A 23,211-nucleotide genomic window follows, 5' to 3' on the forward strand; every position below is an offset into this window, starting at 1 on the left:
TAGTGAAACAGTCTAAAACATCACAAATTTTAGGTTAATAAAAAATACCCAGAAAAGGGCAGCGTTATTAGAAATCTCAGCATAACGTAATAATAAGAACTTATGATGATTGTATTCTTTTCGTATTTTTTCTCCCATACAGGCATATGAAATACCATAAAACTTACTTTAGGGGTGTGTGTGTACATGTAGTTTCAGGATAATATAGTAATCTAAAACATTTTTAATATGGCAAAGCGTGGCAATACTAAATTTTTAAAAAGGATTTTTATTTAGCAAACAGAAAGCAAAAATGTTGTCCAAGTAACATGCATTTATTTTATCCCTAGGAATGTACCTTTCCTTCTGCAAAGGATGTGAGATCCTGGCATGTAAATGAACATGAGGGACTAGTCATGAAAATACTGTATATTCAATTCCTTAAATTCTAAAATTGTCGTAGCATTTAACATCCAACACACTAACAATCTTTTTTCATATTCAATAAAAATAAGGACAAATTCAGTAAACTCAGATGGGCTATTTTATCACGTAAATTTTAAAAAAGCAAGGGCAATTTTTCAACTGATTTTCTTTTACCCTGATACGAGTCAATGAGAAAATATGAAATTGAAACATATCACCATTTCTCAGTGTTTACAAGTGGTAAGTCACAAGGAAAACCTTCCAAGGTCTTCTGTGTTGTTTTAAAAAGGTATTATAATCACATAATTTGGGAAACAATGTGTACTATTATCAAGAAACCTTTCATATTTTGTGAAATGGAGCACTTCCCAAATTTAAGAGACTATGGAAACCTTTTTCAGACATTTTTTAACATCCTCAGAAATGGAAATTCTTGTTAATGCTGATCTGATCAATTCCTCCAAGTATATGGACTACTTCTTTGCAAACTCCAAGCCCCCAAATCAAATTACCTGTTCAACTGTATCTGAAAATCAGTTACATACAAGCATCAGAAAGTGTTTCTCCCAGCAACATAGACCCAAAACACACTAAAAAACAAAAATTATCAAGAACATACAAAAGACATATCTTTTCATGTATTTATTTATTTTTTGAGATGGAGTCTCACTCTGTCACCAGGCTGGAGTGCAGTGGCTCGATCTTGGCTCACTGCAACCTCTGCCTCCTGGGTTCAAGCAATCCTCTGCCTCTGCCTCCCAAATAGCTGGGATTACAGGTGCCTGCCACCACGCCCAGCTAATTTTTGTATTTTTAGTAAAGACAAGGTTTCACCATGTTGGCCAGGATGGTCTTGATCTCCTGACCTCAGGTGATCCACCCACCTTGGCCTCCCAAAGTGCTGGGATTACAGGCATGAGCCACTGAGCCCGGCCACAAAAGACATACCTTTTCAAAGCCACAATTACCTCTCACCTGGACCATTGTTTCTCACTGATCTACCTGTCATAACTCTTGCACCTAATCATCTACTTATATCATAGGAGAGTGTTCCTCTTAAAATATAAATAAGATCATGGTGTTCTTCTTTTCAGGAACATTCAATGGCCTCCTATTCCATTGCTATTAAGCACAAACTACTGACACATCACCTTATGGTTGTGTGAGATATACTGAGCCGTCCTTCTTGTCCTTACATCTCTAATCTTCTCACCTTCTGACTGTCCCCTCTGCTCACTCTGTTGGTCTCCACAACACTCTTCAAACATGCTCAGCACACTCTCACCCAGAGCCTTTACACTGGCTTCCTCACTGTCTGGGATGCTCTTCTCTCAGGTAATCAAGTGGCTCACTCACTCACCTCTTTAAAATCTGTGCTCAAATACTGCTTTCTGTTCATATGGACCCTAAATACCTGTCTGTACTTCCAATTCCTTTTTTTTTTTTTTTTTTTTTTTTTTTTTTTTGGAGACGGAGTCTTGCTCTGTTACCCACGCTGGAGTGCAGTGGTGCAATCTCGGCTCACTGTAACCTCCGCCTCCCAGGTTCAAGCAATTCTCCTGCCTTGGCCTCCCAAGTAGCTGTGATTACAGGTGCATGCCACTGAGCCTGGCTAATTTTTGTATTTTTAGCAGAGAACGGGTTTCACCATGTTGGCCAGTCTGGTCTCGAACTCCTGACCTCAAGTGATCTACCTACCTTGGCCTCCCAAAGTGCTGAGATTACAGGCATAAGCCACTGTGCCTGGCCAGGCAATTCCTCTTTATCAAACTTAATTTTTACCATGGGACTTGCCAAACACATTACAATTAACTGATTTTTTTTAAGAGTTGAGTTACCTAACATTAAAATATAAACTCTATGCAGAGAATTCTACCTGTTTTGTACACTGATATGATTTCCAACATCTGACATACAGTAGGTATTCAATAAATTCTATTGTCTCAAAGCCGGCTGCAGTGGCACATGCCTATAGTACCTGCTACTTGAGAGGCTGAGGCAGGAGGATCACTTGAGCCCAGGAGTTGGAAACCAGCCTGGGCAATGTAACAAGACACTGCCCCTTAAAAAAAAAAAAAAAAAACTATGAAATAAAATGTAATGGAACAGAAATAATTATCGCTTCAATTCTGAATCAGTTGAAAATAAATAACCACCCCAAAAATGAGGAAACCTACAGTAATCCTCTTTAATTCATATTGGATTTTAGATTACTATTAAAATATTTTGCTATCTCAAGAATTCAGCAGGCTGAGCAGAGCAGATGGCTTGAGCCCAGGAGTTCAAGACCAGTCTTGGCAAAATGGCAAAACCCCATCTCTACAAAAAAATACAAAAATTAGCCAGGCGTGGTGGCCCGCATCCATGCTCCCAGCTACTCAGGAGGCTGAGGTAGGAGGGTCGCATGCACCCAGTAGGCAGAGGTTGTAGTAAGCCAAGATCATGCCACTGCACTCTAACCTGGGCAACAGAGCAAGACCCTGTCTCCCAACCAAAAAAAAAAAAAAAAGAATTCAGCTAGAAAAACCTTATATTTACTTTGATTAAGAAAATGTTTATAAACCAATACTTTATGATGCACACTGGTGAATATTAAGTTATACCTGAAGTAATATTAAATGACAGCTTTTCCATTTCTAGAATGTATGCATCAACTACCTTCACTTAAACATGGTATTATCCAAGCTCACAGTATCTGAGAAGGTTTGTGTCATTATCTAGCAAACTAAAGTCAAGCCCTCTGTATTTCCCCACCTGTGATCTTCAAAGATATGGTGCTCCTTGAGATTTCTGTAAGGTAGGTCTGTTCTAAAACGTGTGAAAGGAAGAGAACCTGAAAAGGCAAGGTCTAAGAAGATCACTCATTTGGAGATGGCAAGGGTCACATCCGGGTTATCTAAGTCAGTGTGATTTACCCTTTGGTAAATCATACACATATTTCAAAAGTTACTTTATATGCTGTAATTCTTGCACACATATTTCATGGAAAATAAATTAGTATTACCTCGACTATCATCCGTATCACCATCCCTTGAATGTTCTGATTGGATGTCTGGAGGGGTCTGAAGGATGGCCACGCTATTCTGATTTATAATCTTTAATTTCAGTTTTGGTTTTGACAGTTTTCTTCTTGGAACTGCAACTGTGAGGCTCTGTAACTGAGTCATCCCTGATTCAGTCAAACACACACCATCCTGGGTATAAGTCTTGGGTGGGTCTAAAATTACAAAATCCCAAGAATACAAATTTAAACTTTCATTTTAAATTTGACTGATTACTGATTACCGATTACTGATACCCATGTCAAGGGAATGTGACTGTAGTTCTAGAAAGCAATTACGTATCTATGAAATGCATGAATAATTAACTTCATGAAACCCAATAAAAACTAGGAAAAATAGGTCAAACTTCCTTGGATTATAGGCAGAAATGTTACATGTTTTTAAAAAAATGGTCTTCCTGGGCTGGGTGCGGGGGCTCATGCCTGTAATCCCAGCACTCTGGGAGGCCGAGGCGGCAGGCAGATCACGAGGTCAGGAGATCGAGACCATCCTGGCTAACACAGTGAAACCCTGTCTCTTCTAAAAATACAAAAAATTAGCCGGGCGTGGTGGTGGGCACCTGTAATCCCAGCTATGCGGGAGGCTGAGGCAGGAGAATCGCTTGAACCCGGGAGGCGGAGGTTGCAGTGAGCCGAGATCGTGCCACTGCACTCCAGCCTGCGTGACAGGGTGAGACTCCATCTCAAAAAAGTCTTCCTGGCATTTCTATTTTCATGTCCCAATAAAAAGAGTTAGAAGCACTGCAAAGAAATGCAATGCTCAGCTAATCCACTATGAGCTTTTTCCTGGAAAAGATCAAAAGGCAGGGATCTATTTACACAAGAAAAGAGAGAATACTCCAGAAGCTCATCTGGAAAAATCAGAGTATCAACATAATTACTAATAGGGAGAAGTAATAAATAAGTACAAATCCTGCAGATTTAATTTTAAATGTACAAAACTGTTGTTCCTTAGAACAATTCCTGTACTATCCAAATGTTTTTGTATCAGGTGCTATTAAATACAAGTATTCAAAAGAATGACTGTTTAGTAAGAATATCATATTAATCACCATACTAGGCTTATTAATTATTTTAAAAAATTAAGAGATTGAATTAATTCTAAAAGAAATCTGCTTGCTAACTAGGCCGTATTTTCTGCTAACTGATAATTAAGCACAGTAATATATCAATGAAACCAAAGTAAGTATGGCACTAATGGTTATTCTAAGAGCTGTTATTTTTGTTGCCAACTTGCTGAAATTTATAGGAATACTGCCCCAGTAAAGCTGGATGACATTTTGTATATCATTGTGGAAATGATTACCAACATTATGGAATTTGGATAGAACACCCATATGATTGAAGCAGATTTTACAAGTGGTAAGCCAATTATGTAAAAATTAAGCAAAGTAAATTAATTAAATTAAGTAAAGCATTTCAAATTTTACCTAGCTCTTTTACTTTTGTGACAATTTGTGCTACAAGTGAAGATCCACAGCAGTCTGAGGAAGGCACTGAAATGAAAAAAAAAAATCCAGGTAATTCTTTTCAGAAAAGGTAAAGTGTATTTACATACTTATATATGATTAAATTTTCTGTTTCTATACTCATTTTATTAAAATAAATGTTTGAGCACTAAAGTTAAAAGCACTTTTTAAAGCAACAACAAAACAAGAAGTGATGAAGGAAATACTCAAGTCATGGAGGAAAACCTGGCTAAGAAAGAATCAACACATTGGATTTTGACATATTGTCAATAACTACAAGATCATGTTCCTTGGAAGCAAAATTATAGTTTACATCTAAAGTATGTGCTTTTTATTTTTTCATGTAAATTGTTTTATAACAAGTTGTGATAAGTCATGTATAACCAACAATAATATTTTTCATAAAATACTTGTCAAAGTAAGTTTCACAAAGATAAAATAGAGTAGAGCTAAGCTAATTCATTGGTTATGGACAGTAAGGTGCAAATGAGTGGTACAAGAGTGCAGACTCAGTTTAAATTATTCTCTTACCATTAGACGCAGGCATATAGGGTCTGCACATGTTACAATCAAAACCAATGTCTGCTACATTTTCCACTTCTTCCTCAGTATTTAAGTTCTGACGAACTGCATGCATCCATCTGAAAAGACCATATTTGTACATTTTTTTTAAAAAATGGAATATACTGAGAACTGCTACCTTTTAAACCTGTAACACTGAGTCTTCAAACTTAAAAGCCCTAAGCCTCACATGCTCCTCCTACCTTGCCCTTTTCTCCTAACTATCCCTATTAACAGAAAAACTTTCATAGAGCTAAGGAGGAAATAAAAAGGAATGAGAACAACTATTAGAGAGGAAGCAAAGCACATTACACAAGGAAGCTAATTATTTTATAATCATATATTAAATATTTCAAAGACAGCAAGGAAGCTAGTTAGGGCAAACACAAAGGTATTCAGAAAACTGCAAATGGCAGTGCTAGCATATATGGGCTCCAGGCAATGCATCTAACTTGAAGTAGACATATCTCATGGAAAGCGATGTTGAATGGTAATTGGGAAATAAAGTAAAAAGTTGTCTTGCAATGGAACAGATAATTAGTAGCCAGAGTCCCAAGAATACTGTACTACTGATAAAATAATACTATCAATATATGTTCACTGCTTAACTTCTGAAGAGTACAACAATATACCAATGAAAGCAAGGAAACATTCTTGATTTTGAAATTCCACATAATTATGTAGGGAGGGCAGAAGGTGCTATCTAATACCTAGATATCTAGTATCTAGAGCTTTAAGAGAAAGTGGTTTAAGGAGAACAGAAAGTGTTAGATATTTTTTATAATCTATTAAAAGATTCAGAAACCCTTCATAAGAAACGGCATAGATGAAGGCAATAATTCTCCATCTAATTTCAAGGGATTCCTAAACCCTCAAAAAGGCCTAAATTAAAAATCTTTAGTCTTGGGTGGACACAGTGGCTCACGCCTATAATCATAAAACTTTGGGAGGCTGAGGTGAGCAGATCACAACGTCAAAAGATGGAGACCATCCTGGCCAACATGGTGAAACCGTCTCTACTAAAAATACAAAAATTAGCTGGGCGTGGTGGCATGCACCTGTAGTCCCAGCTACTCCGGAGGCTGAGGCAGGAGAATCGCTTGAACCCAGGAGGCAGAGGTGGAGTTTGCAGTGAGCCAAGATAGCGCCCCTGCACTCCAGCCTGGCGACAGAGCAAGACTCTGTCTCTAAATTTAAAAACAAAACAAAACAAAACAAAACTTTAGTCTGGAGTTGAGAATTCAAAACAGGAAATCAATTCTGTAAGTTTCTAGGTGACTAAAAATCTACAAGGCAAAAAGTTCTGTACCTAAAACTTGTGATTAAGGAAAAGCTATTTTCCATTTTTTTTTTGCTACATTTCAAAGAGAAAAGCTTTAAAAAGATGAAAAAATAGCACAATACCTATCACGTTGTCTACATTGCAGAATAAGATCTTCTTCTCTATAGTTTCAATAGCAGACTGGACAGGAAGATAAGCTTGCACAAGGAGCGCACTGTGTGTAATTGTTCTGCCATTCACATCTTAGACCTGCAGATGTTGCTCCACAGTGTCTGCACCAAACACACCTGAAATCCAAATCCCCCCGAAAAGTCTCAATTTTATTTTCTTAGTTATTCAGTTACTGTAATTCAGGAAGCTACATACGAACATAATGGGGCTAATGATTTAATGTGTATGTGAAAATTTTTCTGATTAGTGCTATCTATCATAGAATATGTGTATTATTCAATTAAATAGGTATGGCTAATTTTTAAAAACTAAAGTGGTACGAAAAAGCTCTGAACTTGAAAGACTAACAAGGCAAACAAACCCTAGAGAACCATCTGCACTTCCAGCCTCCTTTGGGAACTGTCTGCAATGGAGGGTCTAGGCACTAGGTGTGATAACTTATGTCACAATCATCACACAGCAAGAGTCTTCCTGGGTCAGTTGCCTTCCCACAGGCCTCACACACAGTGCACTCAAGACACCTCCAACCTTTGCTAAGAACCACTTTAGTGATCTGTAAAAGAAACAACCAATCCATGTGATTTATGCATTAACCTAACATAATCAAATATACTACATAAATTAATATGGTGCTTATGTACCTAGAAGCAGAAAGGGGCAATCAACTAACATTTATTGAGCACCTACGGAGGCCCAATACTGGGTTGGGCATGTTCATACACACTTTTAGGAGCCTACTGAGCAGAATAATAGAAAATGGCACATATTTTAATGCCTTTTTAAAGTCCACATAATTACCTTATGCTGTACATTTAATGTCCACTATATTTATAGATATAGTGACCAGATTTTGAAGAAGTCAAGTAAGCTTCACTATTATTGATACATAATTTGAAAATACATCAACAAAATCTCCATCTAGATTTCCATGCTTAGAATCAATAGAAAAAATACCAAAAAAATTAATGTAAAGCAAGAGTTCTTAGGGACATTTTATGATCTTAGAGGATTTCTATTTAGACTATGAAGCTAGGAATTCTGAAGTTCACATTCACTCCTCTGTTTATTCTCCCCTCTCTCAAGGGTATAAGTTAGCAGAATATTTGGGAATCTCCAGATCCCTAACAAACTCCTGAAGGAAACCACACCATGTAATATTAAGATTGTGGAACTTCTTTAACATCTCAAAAGACTAGGATCGTCAGAGAGAACCAATCAAGTGCCCACATTATAATGAAACAGCAAGTAATGAGGGTACAGAATAAAAATTCAGATCATGAGGTACATGAAAGCCTAAAAGCTACCAGAGAAGAAAATAAAAGAGTTAAATTCAAAGGAACACCCATCAGAATGGCACAAAACTTCCCAACTCCAGATGCTAGAAGAGTATAAGTTTCCAATTCTACAGGAAAATACTTTTCAAAGTACAATTCTCAACCTAGCTACACATGCAACTATGTGTGAAGACAGAATACGTTGTAGACACAGGAAGACTCAAAATTCAGCTCCTTCATTCTCCTTCTAATAAAGTTACTTAGAGATATGCGGAACAGAATGAGGATGTATTACAAAGAAAAGGAAGACTTGGGATCTATAAATCAACAGATCCAACAAAGAACATCAGGCCAGGGAAGTTTAAGGATGAGAACAACCCACCCAGAAGCCACTGGCACATATCAGAGCAGGAGAAGGGAATGTCTAGAAGGAGGGTAGGACTTCTCCCAGAAAAAAACAGTACTTTAAAAAATAATCTTATATGATAGTTCTATAGTAGGCAAAAACAAAGAACGAATGGAGAGTCACTATTACTTTCTTGTTATTAAAAACTCCATGAAAGACAAAAGAAACTCATAGTATACTGTTTAGATCTGCAGTGAAAATTTACTGAGTCATAACCAACACCTTATTAATTGAACTAAACATAGTAATACAACTATATTGGGAGAAGGAAGGAGGTGTATTTTAAGACCTAAATCAGAATTTATTTATTCATAGCAGAAAGTCAACAAAATCTAGCATTGATAAAACAGTAAACCAGTTGATTATTTAGAGCTGTAACATTAACCACAAGAAAAAAGACCTGAAAAGATTAAAAGTGATTGCCTCAGATGTGGAGGTAGAGTAAGACAAGAGTTGGTTGTTCATTACAAGGCCCTTTTTTTTTTTTTGAGATGGAGTCTTGCTCTGTTGCCTGGGCTGGAGTGCAGTGGTGTGATCTCAGCTCACTGCAACCTCCAGCTCCCATGTTCAAATAATTCTCCTGGCTCAGCCTCCTGAGTAGCTAGGACTAGAGGAATGAGCCACCACACTCGGCTAATTTTTGTATTTTTAGTAGAGATGGGGTTTTACTGTGTTGGCCAGGCTGGCTTGAACTCCTGCCCTCAAGTGATCCACCCACCTCGGCCTCCCAAAGTGCTGGGATGACAGGTGTGAGGCACCACACCTGGCCCATTACAAGGCTTTTAATGTCATTTGATTTTTAAACATGTATATTTATTATTTTGATTAGCTTATTGATTTTTAAGAATTTGTCTTAGATTACCAAGTTAGTATATTATTTGCCCAAATGAAGGAAATGGCCTGGGGTAAGATCAGGGTGGCTTAGAGCAGTAGCCAGCAAACATTTCCAATAAAGGGCCAGAGAGTAAACACAAAGTTTTGAGGGCCATATGATCTGTTGCAACTTTATAAAAACTCTGCCAGTGTAATGCAAAAACCGCTACAAATACATGTAAACAAAAGAACATGGCCATATTTCAATAAAAGTTTATTTGCAAACACAGGAAATGGGCCAGATTTAGTCTATGGGCCAGTCTGCCTGACCCTGGCTTAAACAATGACCTGAAGACAAAGTGGCAGACAGATCTGAGGTGTTTAGTGGCAGAATTTTTAAAATATTTATCTTCATTCCTATTAAGTTTTCTTCACAGATACCTGTGGTCCCTTTTACAACCAAACTCTCAAGTTTCTCCGCTTATATTCACTCTTCAAAACACTACAGTCTGGTCTCTACACCCACATCCACTCATAACTGCTTAAGCCAGGCTTGTCAAGACCTTCTTATTCTCAAATCTAATGGAAACATTAGTGTTTGTGTTTCTTGACTTCTAGTACTTCAACACTTCAACAATTTCTCCCTCTTTGAAATTTCCTTTTAACTTAGGTACTGGGGTTGTACTATCATTTTTTTCTTCTGTTGAACAAGTTTAGCCTTAGTTTTAAAAGTTTTTTCAAATAAGATGTCATCCAGGATTCCATCCATGGTACCATGTCCAAAGTTGTTACAGATATGTTTTATAATCTAATACGGATACATGCTTCAACGATAATGGAGTAGATGGGACCAGACTGTTCTCCCATAAGATAGTAGAAAATTGGACAAAGTGTATGAAACAACTGTTTTCAGATATTGGACAACACATAGTAAAGGAGACAGTGGTCTCTGAGAGGAAGGAAACACTCAGGGAGTCCTATGATATTCTGCCTAGAAACATTTTCCAGAACGCTGCCCAGGGAGGGAGAACCTCAGCAGAGTACAATCAATGGCCTCGCTGAGGTTAGGGAAGGTGAGGCAGTGGAATTTGCAGGACACAGTACTCAAAATGAAGAAGCAATAAGGACTCAGAGCTCCAGAAATCTACAAAGGATCCCCTGAAGTCTTTGGTGGAACACCAAGCCGTACTTCTAGAAGCCCAAAGACCCACCACCAGGGGAAAGTACATCTACTGGGAATTTGTAAGCTGCACAATTACCAGAGCTTGCAAAAGGCTCAAAGACAAGTGAAGCACAACCAGTCAGAGTACAAAGACACTGGTGAACAGGGGGTAGAATTCAGTAGTGATCCCAGAAAGGCCAAGTCTTAAGTATAGGGTTAAACTAATGCTAGGACTGCAGCTACCAAAATGTGGACTAGGGAACCCCAGTGGGTCTGTAAAGTTAAAACAAGTTTAAATAATACTAAGATTTAATTTGCCTTTTTTCACTTTAATTTATTCACGATTATACAGTGGTGTTTATAGAAGCTACATGTTGTATCATAATATTACACTGACATTGTACAGGTTGTGCTTCTGTAGTCTTGTGTTACAAAATGTTCCTAGTTTTAATTTCTAAAATGCTGATTAGTCCATAGTTAAAATCCTCATGAACAAAAACTATGGCATCCCCAGTAATTTTAAAGAGTGTTAAGGTTCTAAAACCATAAAGTTTGAAAATATCCACCTTACAGTGAAGGCTTTCTAGACTTGCCCCAGCAAGCTTAAAAAGAAGCTTCAAAGGTATCAAGCTTATCCACAAACAATTGCCTCCTGCAATAAAAATGCAAGCTGAGCCAATTCACATATCCCTAGTATATTTCTAGATACTGCTGTATTTCTCAATGAGACTGCAGTATTCTATACTGTCCAAAACAGTGTCGTGTAAAGGAACCACACATAATTTTTAAAAACAGGAATAACTAGGTGTCTGATAGTGCACTAATTGTCCAATCTTAACTTATGTAAGTAGTACTCATCTGTAAAATGGGAATTCGGTAATTGTTGGATGGGTTAAAAGAAATATATTACTATCTTGAAAGGGATCTTATTCAATTTCCTTAGGTCCAAAACATTAAGTATTCTAAAAAACAAAATATAATGATAGCAGCTACTTTTATACAGAATATAAAGCACAAAGAAGAAAAGAAACATGTTTTATGCATATGTAACTCCATCTTTAATTGGCTTTATATACTCTGTGTTTTTCAGTCACATACCATGAGCAACTAATTTTAAAAATCTACATAAATTAACCGTACTAGTCTTCTATTTTGGATAGTATTAATTACAATCTTTCATTTTGATTCCTAAATTCACAAAAACCTGTATTACCCTATAAAATAAATACTAGTGTAGTTATCAACAAAGAATTCTGAAGGAGATAATGTTGATTTGCTTACTATACTGACATTTTACTGACAATCATATAACACAGTGATGTCTGAAGGGCAGGGAGAATGGTATAAAAATCACTCATGATTCACAACCTATTATTGAAACTGAGGTTAGTATTTATATTACAAGGTATGGCAATACTAGAAAAGATTTCCTTGTGGAGTATACAGTTTAAGACCTCTGCTGTACAGCTATACCTCCATGCTTGCGTCCAGTGGCCATGACACTTTATTCAAATATGTAAGTTTTATTAAGACTGAGTTCTTAAAAAGATAAAACCAAGAACCTTAGATACAACTAGTGAAGTATTGAGACCTGTCCATATTTAAAACCAAGCACACGATACCACTTAAAAGGTTCCCCAGAAAGCCTCTATCCTGAAATGCTTGAAAGTGAGCAGTGCTGACTCTCGATTATTACTAATTGCATTAAATATGACACTTGTTTTGTTTCTTTTGGCTGTAAGGAGAAAATGTCATTTTGTGTATGAGTGAGCACAGAGGAGAGAGAATGTGGGAAAGAACAGAATGGGCTAATAATTTTTTACTAAATACTCCAGTTCTCAGCTTTATAAATCAACAGACAAAATGAATCAGCTAAACCTAAAATCTTTGTGAATAGTATAAATTGTCTTTTAAATTAAATGCATATATTTTTATGTTTTACTTTTTCAAGACAAAAGCAGGATATTAGTACAATATAAGATTTATAGAGAAGCAAATTTCTTGAGATAGGAAACCCTTAAAAGCAGTATTTAAAGTACTTAAATACTGTCACATATGTTTAATAATCATAATACTTAATTGTGAGAACTGGGAGCTCATGTTACTACTAAAACCAAATAAAAATTCAATACATATTTGTTAACTCAATTTAAGGATGTTTACCTTAATACTGACACAGTATGGATGGTAACACTGACCACACTGAGAACAGGCAAGTAATCTTCCTTCTGCTCCTTGGCCAAAACTGCCACAAACTACACACATATCCTGAAGTTAAGAAAACAGAACATATTTTAAATGGAGACTAAGCTACAAACCTACAAATTTTACTTTAAAAATACCTTCTTAACTAATACAGCTCTATAGCTAAATATTGGATCACTTCTGTGTATATGAGATAAAGCAGAAATGTACAAGGAGGAATTCAATGAGGAAGACAGTAAATTGTCAAGTTCAAACCTGATTCAAAGTGAATTTGTCACTGCTGGAAAACAACACAACCGTAGTGTGCATAGAGTTTTCTTCATCATCCTTATTTGATGAAATATCTGCAGTAGACACCTATAAAAAGCAAAATACACAAAATACAAAGTTATATTTTTCACTTGTTTTACACTTAACTGGAAAGCTTCAGAAAATTCATAATCAAAACATATATTTTTGCTAAGGTCTAGAATAACAATTCCAAATATTAATGCTAAGATACTACAGTAAAATGGAGTCATGACATTTTATTATTCAACTCATTCTCTCTTTAGAGGTAGAATTCCTTTAGACCAAGAAGTAATGAGAAAATATAATAAACCTGTCTTAGTAGGACTTGATTATGCAGAATTCTAATCAAGAAACTATAAATGATAATATTATAAGTATGTACACACAAATCTATCACTATTTTAATGACACACACTTGGGATCTGCAATGTAGTTAGTCTGAACTGAGATGTCCTGCAAACATAAAATACAGCACGTAATTACATATTACATGTTGAAATGGTAATATTTTAGATACATCGGTCAAAATGGAAGGCATTAAAATTAATTTCGCCTGTTCACTATAACCTTTATTTTGTTTCGAGATGAGTTTCACTCTTGTTGCCCAGGCTGGAGTGTAATGGCGCGATCTCGGCTCGTTGCAACCTCTGCCTCCTGGTTCAAGCTGTTCTCCCTGCCTCAGCCTCCCAAGTAGCTGGGATTACAGTTGTCCACCACCATGCCCAGCTAATTTCTGTATTTTTAGTAGAGACGGGGTTTCACCATATTGGTCAGGCTGGTCTCTTAACTCCTGACCTCAAATGATCCACTGCACCCAGCTCACTGTAACTTTTCAATGTGGCTACTAGGAAGTTTTAAATTGCACATGTGGTTCTCATTATATTTCTATTAGCACCGTTTTAGAATATTATTTTTAATAACATCCAAATTTCAGTATCAGCTAAATGATTATCAACCAATATTGTTCAGTCTGGACTTAGTTCTATTTGACTAAATCAACTAAGTACCCACTGGTTTGTTAATAATTTCTAGAGTGATTATGAAACAAAATAAAGCTCTGAACTAGAAGTTGTAGAAAGAAGACAAGAAGGGCACTGCCAAAATCATAAAATACAATCCTGTTTCTTTAAAAAGCTTATAACCTAAGCCTGGAAAGACAGAGTTGAAACACAACAGGTTATGTTCAAGGTCAAAACATAAAACAACTGAATTACTTTTCTTGAGGAACAACTGAAAGAAGATTAACCAGCTGGGTGTGGTGGCTCATGCCTATAATCTTAGCACTGTGGGAGGCTGAAGTGGGTGGATTGCTTGAGCTCAGGAGTTGGAGACCAGCCTGGGCAACATGGTGAAATACTGTCTCTACCAAAAATACAAAAAACAGCCGAGCGCCGGGCGCGGTGGCTCACACCTGTAATCCCAGCACTTTGGGAGGCCGAGGCGGGCGGATCACGAGGTCAGGAGATCGAGACCATCCTGGCTAACACGGTGAAACCCCGTCTCTACTAAAAATACAAAAAATTAGCCGGGCGTGGTAGTGGGCGCCTGTAGTCCCAGCTACTCGGGAGGCTAAGGCAGGAGAATGGCGTAAACCCGGGAGGTGGAGCTTGCAGTGAGCCGAGATCGCGCCACTGCACTCCAGCCTGGGCGACAAAGCAAGACTCTGTCTCGAAAAAAAAAAAAAAAAGACAGCCGAGGGTGGTGGCACATGCCTGTAGTCTCAGCTACTCAGGAGGCTGAGGCAGGAGAATCACTTGAACCCAGGAGGCAGAGGTTACAGTGAGCCAAGATTATGCCACTGCACTCCAGCCTGGGTGACAGAGTGAGACCGTGTCTCCAAAAAAAAAAAAAAAAAAAAAAAAGAGGAAGGAAGGAAGGTTGGTTGGTTAACTAAATAGAAGGACTACATCTCAGTATTTTTCAATACAAATACATTTAAAAGCAGTTTTTTTTTGTTTTTTTGTTTGTTTGTTTTTGAGATGGAGTCTTGCTATGTCACCCAGGATGGAGTGCAGTGGCACAATCTCAGCTCACTGCAAGCTCTGTCTCCCAGGTTCACGGCATTCTCCTGCCTCAGCCTCCCGAGTAGCTGGGACTACAGGTGCCTGCCACCATGACCGGCTAATTTTTTGTATTTTTAGTAGAGATGGGGTTTCACCATGTTAGCCAGGATGGTCTCGATCTCCAGACCTCATGATCCACCCACCTCAGCCTCCCAAAGTGCTGGGATTACAGGCATGAGCCACCGTGTCCAGCCTAAAAGCAGTTTTAATGGATAGTACTAATGCTTTATAAGAGCAATTTATAGTCATATGAACCCTAATGACTACAAGTGTTAATAATGCCAATATTCATCATTAGGGAGTAAGTAAAGCCATGACAAATCCAAACATTAGAAAATTATGCAACATTTTAAAAGTAGGGAGGTAGAAACTTGTATAGACTGCCATGAAAGAAATTACAAAAGACGTTGTTGAGTGAAAAAATAAATTGCAGAACAGTATTTGAGGTATAGCACTATAATATAAAAACCTGCAAAGTCATTACATGTAGTCTATGGGCACATATAATAGGTTGAATCATAAGAAATTGCTGCTTTTCATCAGTTCAGAAATAATATTGGCAATTTCATATGGATCAACCTAATATATAAATATACCAAACTGGTAACAGGGAAATAAGGAGGACTGAGGAGTTAGTAATGGTAAATTCTGATCTACCTATAGCGCTTTAATTTTTTTAATAGAGAAAATGTATTGATGTGTTATATGCATAGCATTAACAAAATTAGCTTTCTAAGATTTTAGAGAATCATCCAAGATGATTCACAGAAGTAGAATCATCATCATCAGTAAGAAATTAAGTGACTACTAAAAGTAATCATTAATTCAGTCATAGGACTAATGATGCATTGACAAGACTATTGAGATATATAATTAGGGAAATGGCTAAAATAGAGATAAAGTATTTCTACCTCCCAACTACTAACAGAAAATTCAACACATTATACACACTGAGCAGCTCAAAGAAATTGTAAAGATCCATTATTATTTTTAAAAGGAAATTTAACCAGTGGATGCTTTCACTGAAAATGATAAACAATATATTCCCAGTATAAACCAGAAACAAAGTCTGCAGTAGAAAACTGCAATGTCCCTAGATTCAAGTGGGGGTGGGGAGTCATATTTAAATAATAAGCGCAGAAAAACCAAAATATTTTAAAATAATTGTCCACGCAAGAAAGAAAACAGTATCATCTAGCTTGAAGACCCACTGTTTTTATTTTATAATTTATTTCATGACCTTTAGACTGCTAGAAAAATAAAACCTAACTTGAGGGCAAAGGTAATCTTTGAGAAAATATGTGCTATTGTTGCCTGCATAGATAATAGTGTGATTTATCCAGAAGGTGATAGAAATTTCATTTTCCTAGACCACAGATATAAGCCAAGGAGAATAGAAAGCTCTGACCTAAACTTCACAAGTGTCCCTTCCAAGCAGGGACATGTAAGAGTAAACAAAAAAAGAAGATCAAATTAAACTCAAAGTGAGAAGATAGGAAAAAATAAAGATGAGAATATAAATCAATAAAACAGAAAGAGGAAAGAAAACAGAGAAAAGTCCATGAAAACAAAGGCTGACTCAAGAAGATCAATAAGATTGATAAATCTCTAGCCAGACTGATCAGGAAAAAAATAAGACAAGATACAAATTATTAGTATCAAGAATGAGGAAGGTGAAATCACTACAGATTCTACAGGTATTAAAATAATAAGAAACATTATGATCAACTCCATTCCTTTAATTTGTCAAGATAGACAAAATGAACAAATTTCTTGAAAGGTGCAAATTTATGCAAGGAGAGACAGATAACCTAAATAGGTACCTATTAAAGAAATACAATTTGTTGTTAAAAACTGTCCCACAGGCTGGGCACCGGTGGCTCATCCAGTAATCCCAGCACTTTGGGAGATGGATCACCTGAGGTCAGGAGTTCGAGACCAGCCTGGCCAACATGGCGAAACCCCATCTCTACCCAAAACACAAAAATTAGCTAGGCATGTTGGTGCATGCCAGTAATCCCAGCTACTCAGAAGGCTGAGGCAGGAGAATTGCTTGAACCTGGGAGGTGGAGTCTGTAGTGAGCAGAGATCACGCCACTGCACTCCAGCCTGGGCATGGTGGGTCACGCCTGTAATCCCAACACTTTGGGAGGTCAAGGCAGGTGGATCACCTGAGGTCAGGAGTTCGAGACCAGCCTGGCCAACATGGTGAACCAGGGGGCTGAGGCAGGGAAATCACTTGAACCTGGGAGGCAGTGGTTGCATGAGCTGAGATTGTGCCATTGCACTCCAGCCTGGGCAACAAGAGTGAAACTCCATCTCAAAAGAAAGAAAAAAAAAAGAGAAAACACAACAAAAACCCCCCACAAAGAAAATTTCAGGCCAAGATGCTTTCACTAATAAATTCATGTATAATATAAGAAGATACATTTCCACTACTACACAACTTTTCCAGAAAACTGAAGATGAGAATATACTTTCTGATTCATTCTATGAAGCTGGAGTTATGCTGATACCAAAACCAGATGAAGACATTACAAGAATGTAAGACTACAGGCTGGGGCATGGTGACTCACGCCTGTAATCCCAGCATTTTGGGAAGCCAAGGTGGGAAAATTGCTTGAGCTCAGAAGTTCGAGACCAGCCTGGACAACATAGTGAGGTGCTGTCTCTATTAAAAATTTTTAAAAAGTAGTTGGGTGTGTTGGCACACAGCTATGGTCCCAGCTGCTTGGGAGACAGAGGTGGGAGGTCAAAGCTGGAGTTAGCTATGATCGCACCACTGCACTCCAGCCAGGAATTAGAAAGAGAACCTGTCTCAGAAAAAAAAAAAAAAAAAGAAGAAGAAAAAAAGTGCACAGGTCTACAACTGTGGTGCATCCACAGTTTTATTAATACTCAGCAAGAAAAGGGAGTACACTGTTAACAAGTACAACAGCATAGATGAATCTCCAAATAATTGTGCTGAAATAAATCAGTCCAAAAAGCATACAGTTCTGTATGATTCCACTTATATACAACTCTAGAAAATGCAAACTAATCTTGGGGACAAGGACGGATGGCATGGGGAATGCAGAAAATTACAGAGGGACATGAAGAAACGTTGGGAGATGAATATATTCAGTATCATGATTGTGGTGTCGTTTTCAAGGGTGTATATGTATATATCAAAGCTTATGGAATTGTACATGTCAAATATAGCTTATATCAACTATACCTCAATAAGCCTGGTTTGAAAATTTTTCTTTTTGAAAAAAGGACGAGAATCTAAGCTTCCTTATTCCTGGTTTAGTAGTAAACTTGAACAATTTCACCTGTCTCCTATACTTAAAATGACATTTCAGAATTTTAAAAACAGGATTTTAATAAATAGCAAAGTTATTACATAAAATATTTGCTAGTAGTTAGCAAATATATTTGTAATACACATATAAATAAAGCCTCATAACATGATAGTAAGCAAATATCAATCTTAAAATTTTTAAATTAAAGAGCAACTATATTACATACTGACTTTTTAGAGAGGGTTGGCATAGAAAGATAAGGAGTCAAAGAGGAAGGTAAGAAAAGAGAAAGGATGAGAAAGTAAATATACAAGAAAACGTAACCAGAGGCTCAAAAAAAAGCAAAGTAGGACAGTAAAATAAACATTTTGACCTATTTATATGACTCTTAAGTTCAAAATAACTTGCTATGAGATTTTCATCATTAACTGACATTTAGATTAGAGAAAATATACATGAAGCAAGCCTCACCCCAGGCAATACAACAGCTCCGATTCCACTTTTCAGCTTTGACCTGCCTCGGCCACCTCGCCCCGACAGTCCTGCACCTCGAGGTCTCCGCTTTCCTGGAAATCCAGACCCACGGCCCTATGTAATAGATTAGGAAAAGTCAACATTCTGTGACAGCCCAAAATAATTTTTAAATCCAAATGCCACTGAGATAAAACATTTTATTAAATGTTATACAAACACTTCTTTAGATAAGTATTAAGAGACCTGGTTTATTATTTTTATCTTTAAAAGTATACTCCACAACTTAAAAATCTAAATATAAAATGCTTACAACCTTAGAATCATACTTTCGGGCTGTCACTGTGAATGCTATCAGCAAGCCTTTGCATGATTTTTCTCTTTCCCACTCCTACATTCTCGGTGACGACAACAACTATAGCCTTATCCAGATATTTCGAAGTGCAACAAATTGTATTCAATATAGAGTAAGGATAAGGAAGAACTCTCTCATTAACTGGTCTCGCGGTGATTACAGTAATAGCTAACATCTGTTGAGTACTTACTATGTACTAATCTAAGTATTTTATACTCTCAACAATCCCATATAGTAGGTTTTATTATCCTCATTTGAGATGAGTGTGCTGAGGAATAAAAGGGTTAAGTAACTTGTCCAAGGTCGCTTAGCTAGCAAGTCTGGCTCCAGCGTCCCTGGGTTGGAAGCATATTCTGTACTGCTACATCAGCATGAAAGTTCATTTTTGCTAGTGTGTAACAGTATTCTTCCTGTCACTAAAATTAAGTCAGTTTCCTTCACTATTCAACAGTTCTCTTATGAACTCAACATTTCTACCTCATTCACCATTGTATTTAGAGGAAAATTTATTATTATTGTTATTACTTTTATTTTTGAGACAAGAACTTTCTTCGTTACTCAGGTTGGAGTGCAGTGGTGTGATCACAGCTCACTGCAGCCTAGAACTCTTGGGCTTAAGTGATCCTCCTGCTTCTGCCTCCCAAAGTGCCAGGGTTACAGGAGTAAGCCAAAGCGTCCAGCCAGGAAAAATTATTTGAGGATTACAGGAAAGCTGACAAAAGGCTTTGTGAAAGCTTTGCTTTAAATAATCTGAATAATAAATACTTGAAATGGAAATAATTTATCTGACTTCTTACACAAGAAATAAACCTATTGGAAAATGTGTTAAATTCCCTGATAATTTCAGACATTAAGTACCAGAGTATGGTGTTCCCTGCCCCCTCACCCTTGTTTGTACTAATTAATTACTCCTTGAAAAAACCTGGCACCTACCTAAGTAGATGAATTATGTATATTTAAAATTATCCAGATGCTCAGGAAAATACTTAGGTGTTTCCCTCACCATAAGTTAAATAATATGTCATATCTTCAACTGATGTCCCTATCATAGTTTGAAATGAACTTATTCCCTATTTAGCAGAATGGTTTCCAAGTCAAAAATTGATGGTGATACTGTAAGCATAAAATAGAAACACATGAACAAAAGGAATGGGAGGAATGGCTTTTTTCCCTTTGGATGTAATAAATACAGCCAGCTCCCAGCTTCAAACTGCCACTCCTGTCTTCTCTTACCCTGCTCTCCTTGAGATCCCTTTTGAGAAGTGCATCAGCTTCTTTGCACAAGAGATGGATGGGGTCAGGTTAGTTTTTTGGGTTTTTTGTTTGTTTGTTTGTTTGTTTTTGAGATGGAGTCTCGCTTCTTTGCCCAGGCTGGAGTGCAATGGTGTGATCTTGGCTCATTGCAACCTCCGTCTCCTGGGTTCAAGCTATTCTCCTGCCTCAGCCTCCCTAGCAGCTGAGATTACAGGCTCATGCCACCACGCATGGCTAAATCTCTTTCTATTTTTAGTAGAGACGGGGTTTCACCACGTTGGCCAGGTTGGCCTCGAACTCCTGACCTCCAGTGATCTGCCCCCTCAGCCTCTCAAAGTGCTGGGATTACAGGCGTGAGCCACTGCACCCGGCCGAGTTTGTTTTGTTATTAAATTGGTATAAAAGATTTTTGAAAAATTAAGTCAGCGATTAAAAATCAAGACTACAGTAGTCTCTCAATTTATTTTCTCAAACATGAAATGTTGACCCAGAAAAAAAGTAAGTACAAATTGGTGGTCTATATTATCAAACTGTCAAATGAGGTATATTTATACCTCAATATCTTGGATGATATCAGGGTGAGGTAGGGAGGTTAAAAAAAATAGTTCTTCCAGTCATGAAAGAAAATAAAGTATAATCTAGAATTCCTTAAAATCCTTGATTAGTCTGAATTAAACAGCCATATTCCAGAATATTAAATATAGAATATGAAGAAAAACTGTCATCTCCAGTCAATGAAGTATTTTAACTTTTGAGTTAATACTTTTTCAAATTAATTTTTTTCTCTTCAAAATGCATCACACTACTTAACTCACTTCAAGGACTGGCAGAGCCATCAACCAATGTCATGGGGGAAAAAGCCTTGTCATTTTAAGGTATTAAACAGACAATGAAATCTGCCACAATTTTGGTATTTCTTCTCCATGAGAACATAATAAATTAATGGAGTTTTTTCTTCTGCTTTTTCTAAGCAACAAAGTTTTATGATATCATGAATGAAAAGGTCCTTAATTACCTTTTGGTCTACATGTCAAGGACTTCTCCCTCATAAAACCAGTAGTAATCACAACAAAAGGAATTAACCATAAAAAGAGGTATTAAAAATGTATACTTGATTTTTAAATGCAAGCATATTATTTCTTTACATTAAAATTTTTAGATTTAAATAGTGTTTCTGGAAGCTCAATCTAGAAAAGAAAGATTTCATTCTTAACACCCAGTAGGGCAAAACAAATCAGACAGAAATGATATATGAATGTAAATGCAATTTTATTTACCACTTTGATGCTCCAAATGGCACTGCCAGGAAGTTGCCTGGGTTTAAAAATTTCCCGACCTTCTGAAATGTCTGGGGACCAGGAAGGTGGGCTCACTGTATTATGGGTACTCCAAGCCTCCTAGGATATGGCAGTTGAGAAAATAGATGTGTAAAACTCAGCAACATAAAAGGTCAAAGCCAGCAACTAAGGAATTTTAGAACAGCAAAAACAAATGCAAATGTATGGAAATTTAGGACAAATTGCTTCAAGGAAGGCAAAATAAGCTAATCACTAACAGTGATTTAAACATTTAAGTATAACTTAAATAACTTAAATGTTTGCTGCTACAGAGACATCACTACAATGAAACTTTAAAAATTAAGGTTTATATGATATCAACATTGACTCATGAACTGCAATTACAGCACCAAAAAGTAAATAAAAGTCAATCACACTTTAAGAATTAACACTAGAAGAAAGTATTGGGGGGTTATTTTTCTTCTAACAACTATCACTCTACTTAAAAGGAGAAATGGATAACCATAAGGAATTCTATATTCTATAGCTATAAACAACCAAAACCAGTAGGCCAAAGAATGCAATGAGAAACATAAGCAATCGATAAATGCATAAACTTTACACTGTAGAGAGCTGGTAACATTCAAATGCAAATACCATTATAACCTTAGCATTTAATCACTCTTTCTTCAGTGACCATTAGTTGTCGGTTTGGTTTCGGTTTTTACTTAGAGAAATGAATACTTTATGGAAATTACATCCAATGGACAAAAGTGAAGAAACGTTAAAGCAAATTGTCCTAAATTTGCAAATTAAAATGCCTAAAGTACCTGATAAATTATATAGAAAGTATTATCTTATTAAAATCTATATAACTAAAACTAAAGCATTTTACTTCCAAACAGCCACATTCAGCAATACCCTGAACTAATCTGAAGATGCTAAACAGCATAAAGAAAAATGTTTACTCCACAAAGATAACATTTTAAAGAAAAACAAGACAAATGTCAAACAATAAAAGAATATATTTTGAATTAGGTAATTCAATGGTGCATGCATAATTTTACCAATCAAGTAACCAAAACTTAAGACAAGGTACATAGTACTTACCAGGTTTCTAGAATATCATCAAATTAACAAGTACTATCTCATTAATCACATACAAATACCAGGAATTAAAATAACCAGAAATAAGAATGTGACTACTCTTGGGGTAAGAGATAGGTAATGGAATAACAGTATTTTGGAAAAGCCACACAAGCAATAGACTGGTTTCATTTTTAAGTCACAAACTCAACCCACACACATTGAAGTCCAGCAATCCAACTCATTCTCTCCAGCAAACACTTTATTTTTTTCCCCTCCAGGATTACCCTCAGGTGTTCTTTCTTACCCATCAAATCTCTA

General features: G+C 36.8%; 1 protein-coding gene across 1 annotated transcript in view; it reads right to left on the reverse strand.

Annotated features, from left to right (window-relative positions):
- Window positions 1–23,211, reverse strand: part of LOC129530544 (histone-lysine N-methyltransferase 2C-like) — a 43,635-nt gene that overhangs the window by 18,798 nt on the left and 1,626 nt on the right. Inside the window, exons 2-10 of the mRNA XM_063696137.1 lie at window positions 22,700–22,745; window positions 21,805–21,924; window positions 18,919–19,035; window positions 13,065–13,166; window positions 12,768–12,872; window positions 7,408–7,502; window positions 5,467–5,576; window positions 4,897–4,962; window positions 3,410–3,622 (exon numbers count right to left, since the gene is read on the reverse strand). Coding sequence (XP_063552207.1) covers window positions 3,410–3,622; window positions 4,897–4,962; window positions 5,467–5,576; window positions 7,408–7,502; window positions 12,768–12,872; window positions 13,065–13,166; window positions 18,919–19,035; window positions 21,805–21,924; window positions 22,700–22,745 — 974 coding nt within the window. The remainder of the gene's footprint in view (window positions 1–3,409; window positions 3,623–4,896; window positions 4,963–5,466; window positions 5,577–7,407; window positions 7,503–12,767; window positions 12,873–13,064; window positions 13,167–18,918; window positions 19,036–21,804; window positions 21,925–22,699; window positions 22,746–23,211) is intronic.

Source organism: Gorilla gorilla, chromosome 12, assembly GCF_029281585.2.
Source record: "Gorilla gorilla gorilla isolate KB3781 chromosome 12, NHGRI_mGorGor1-v2.1_pri, whole genome shotgun sequence".
NCBI lineage: Eukaryota > Metazoa > Chordata > Mammalia > Primates > Hominidae > Gorilla > Gorilla gorilla.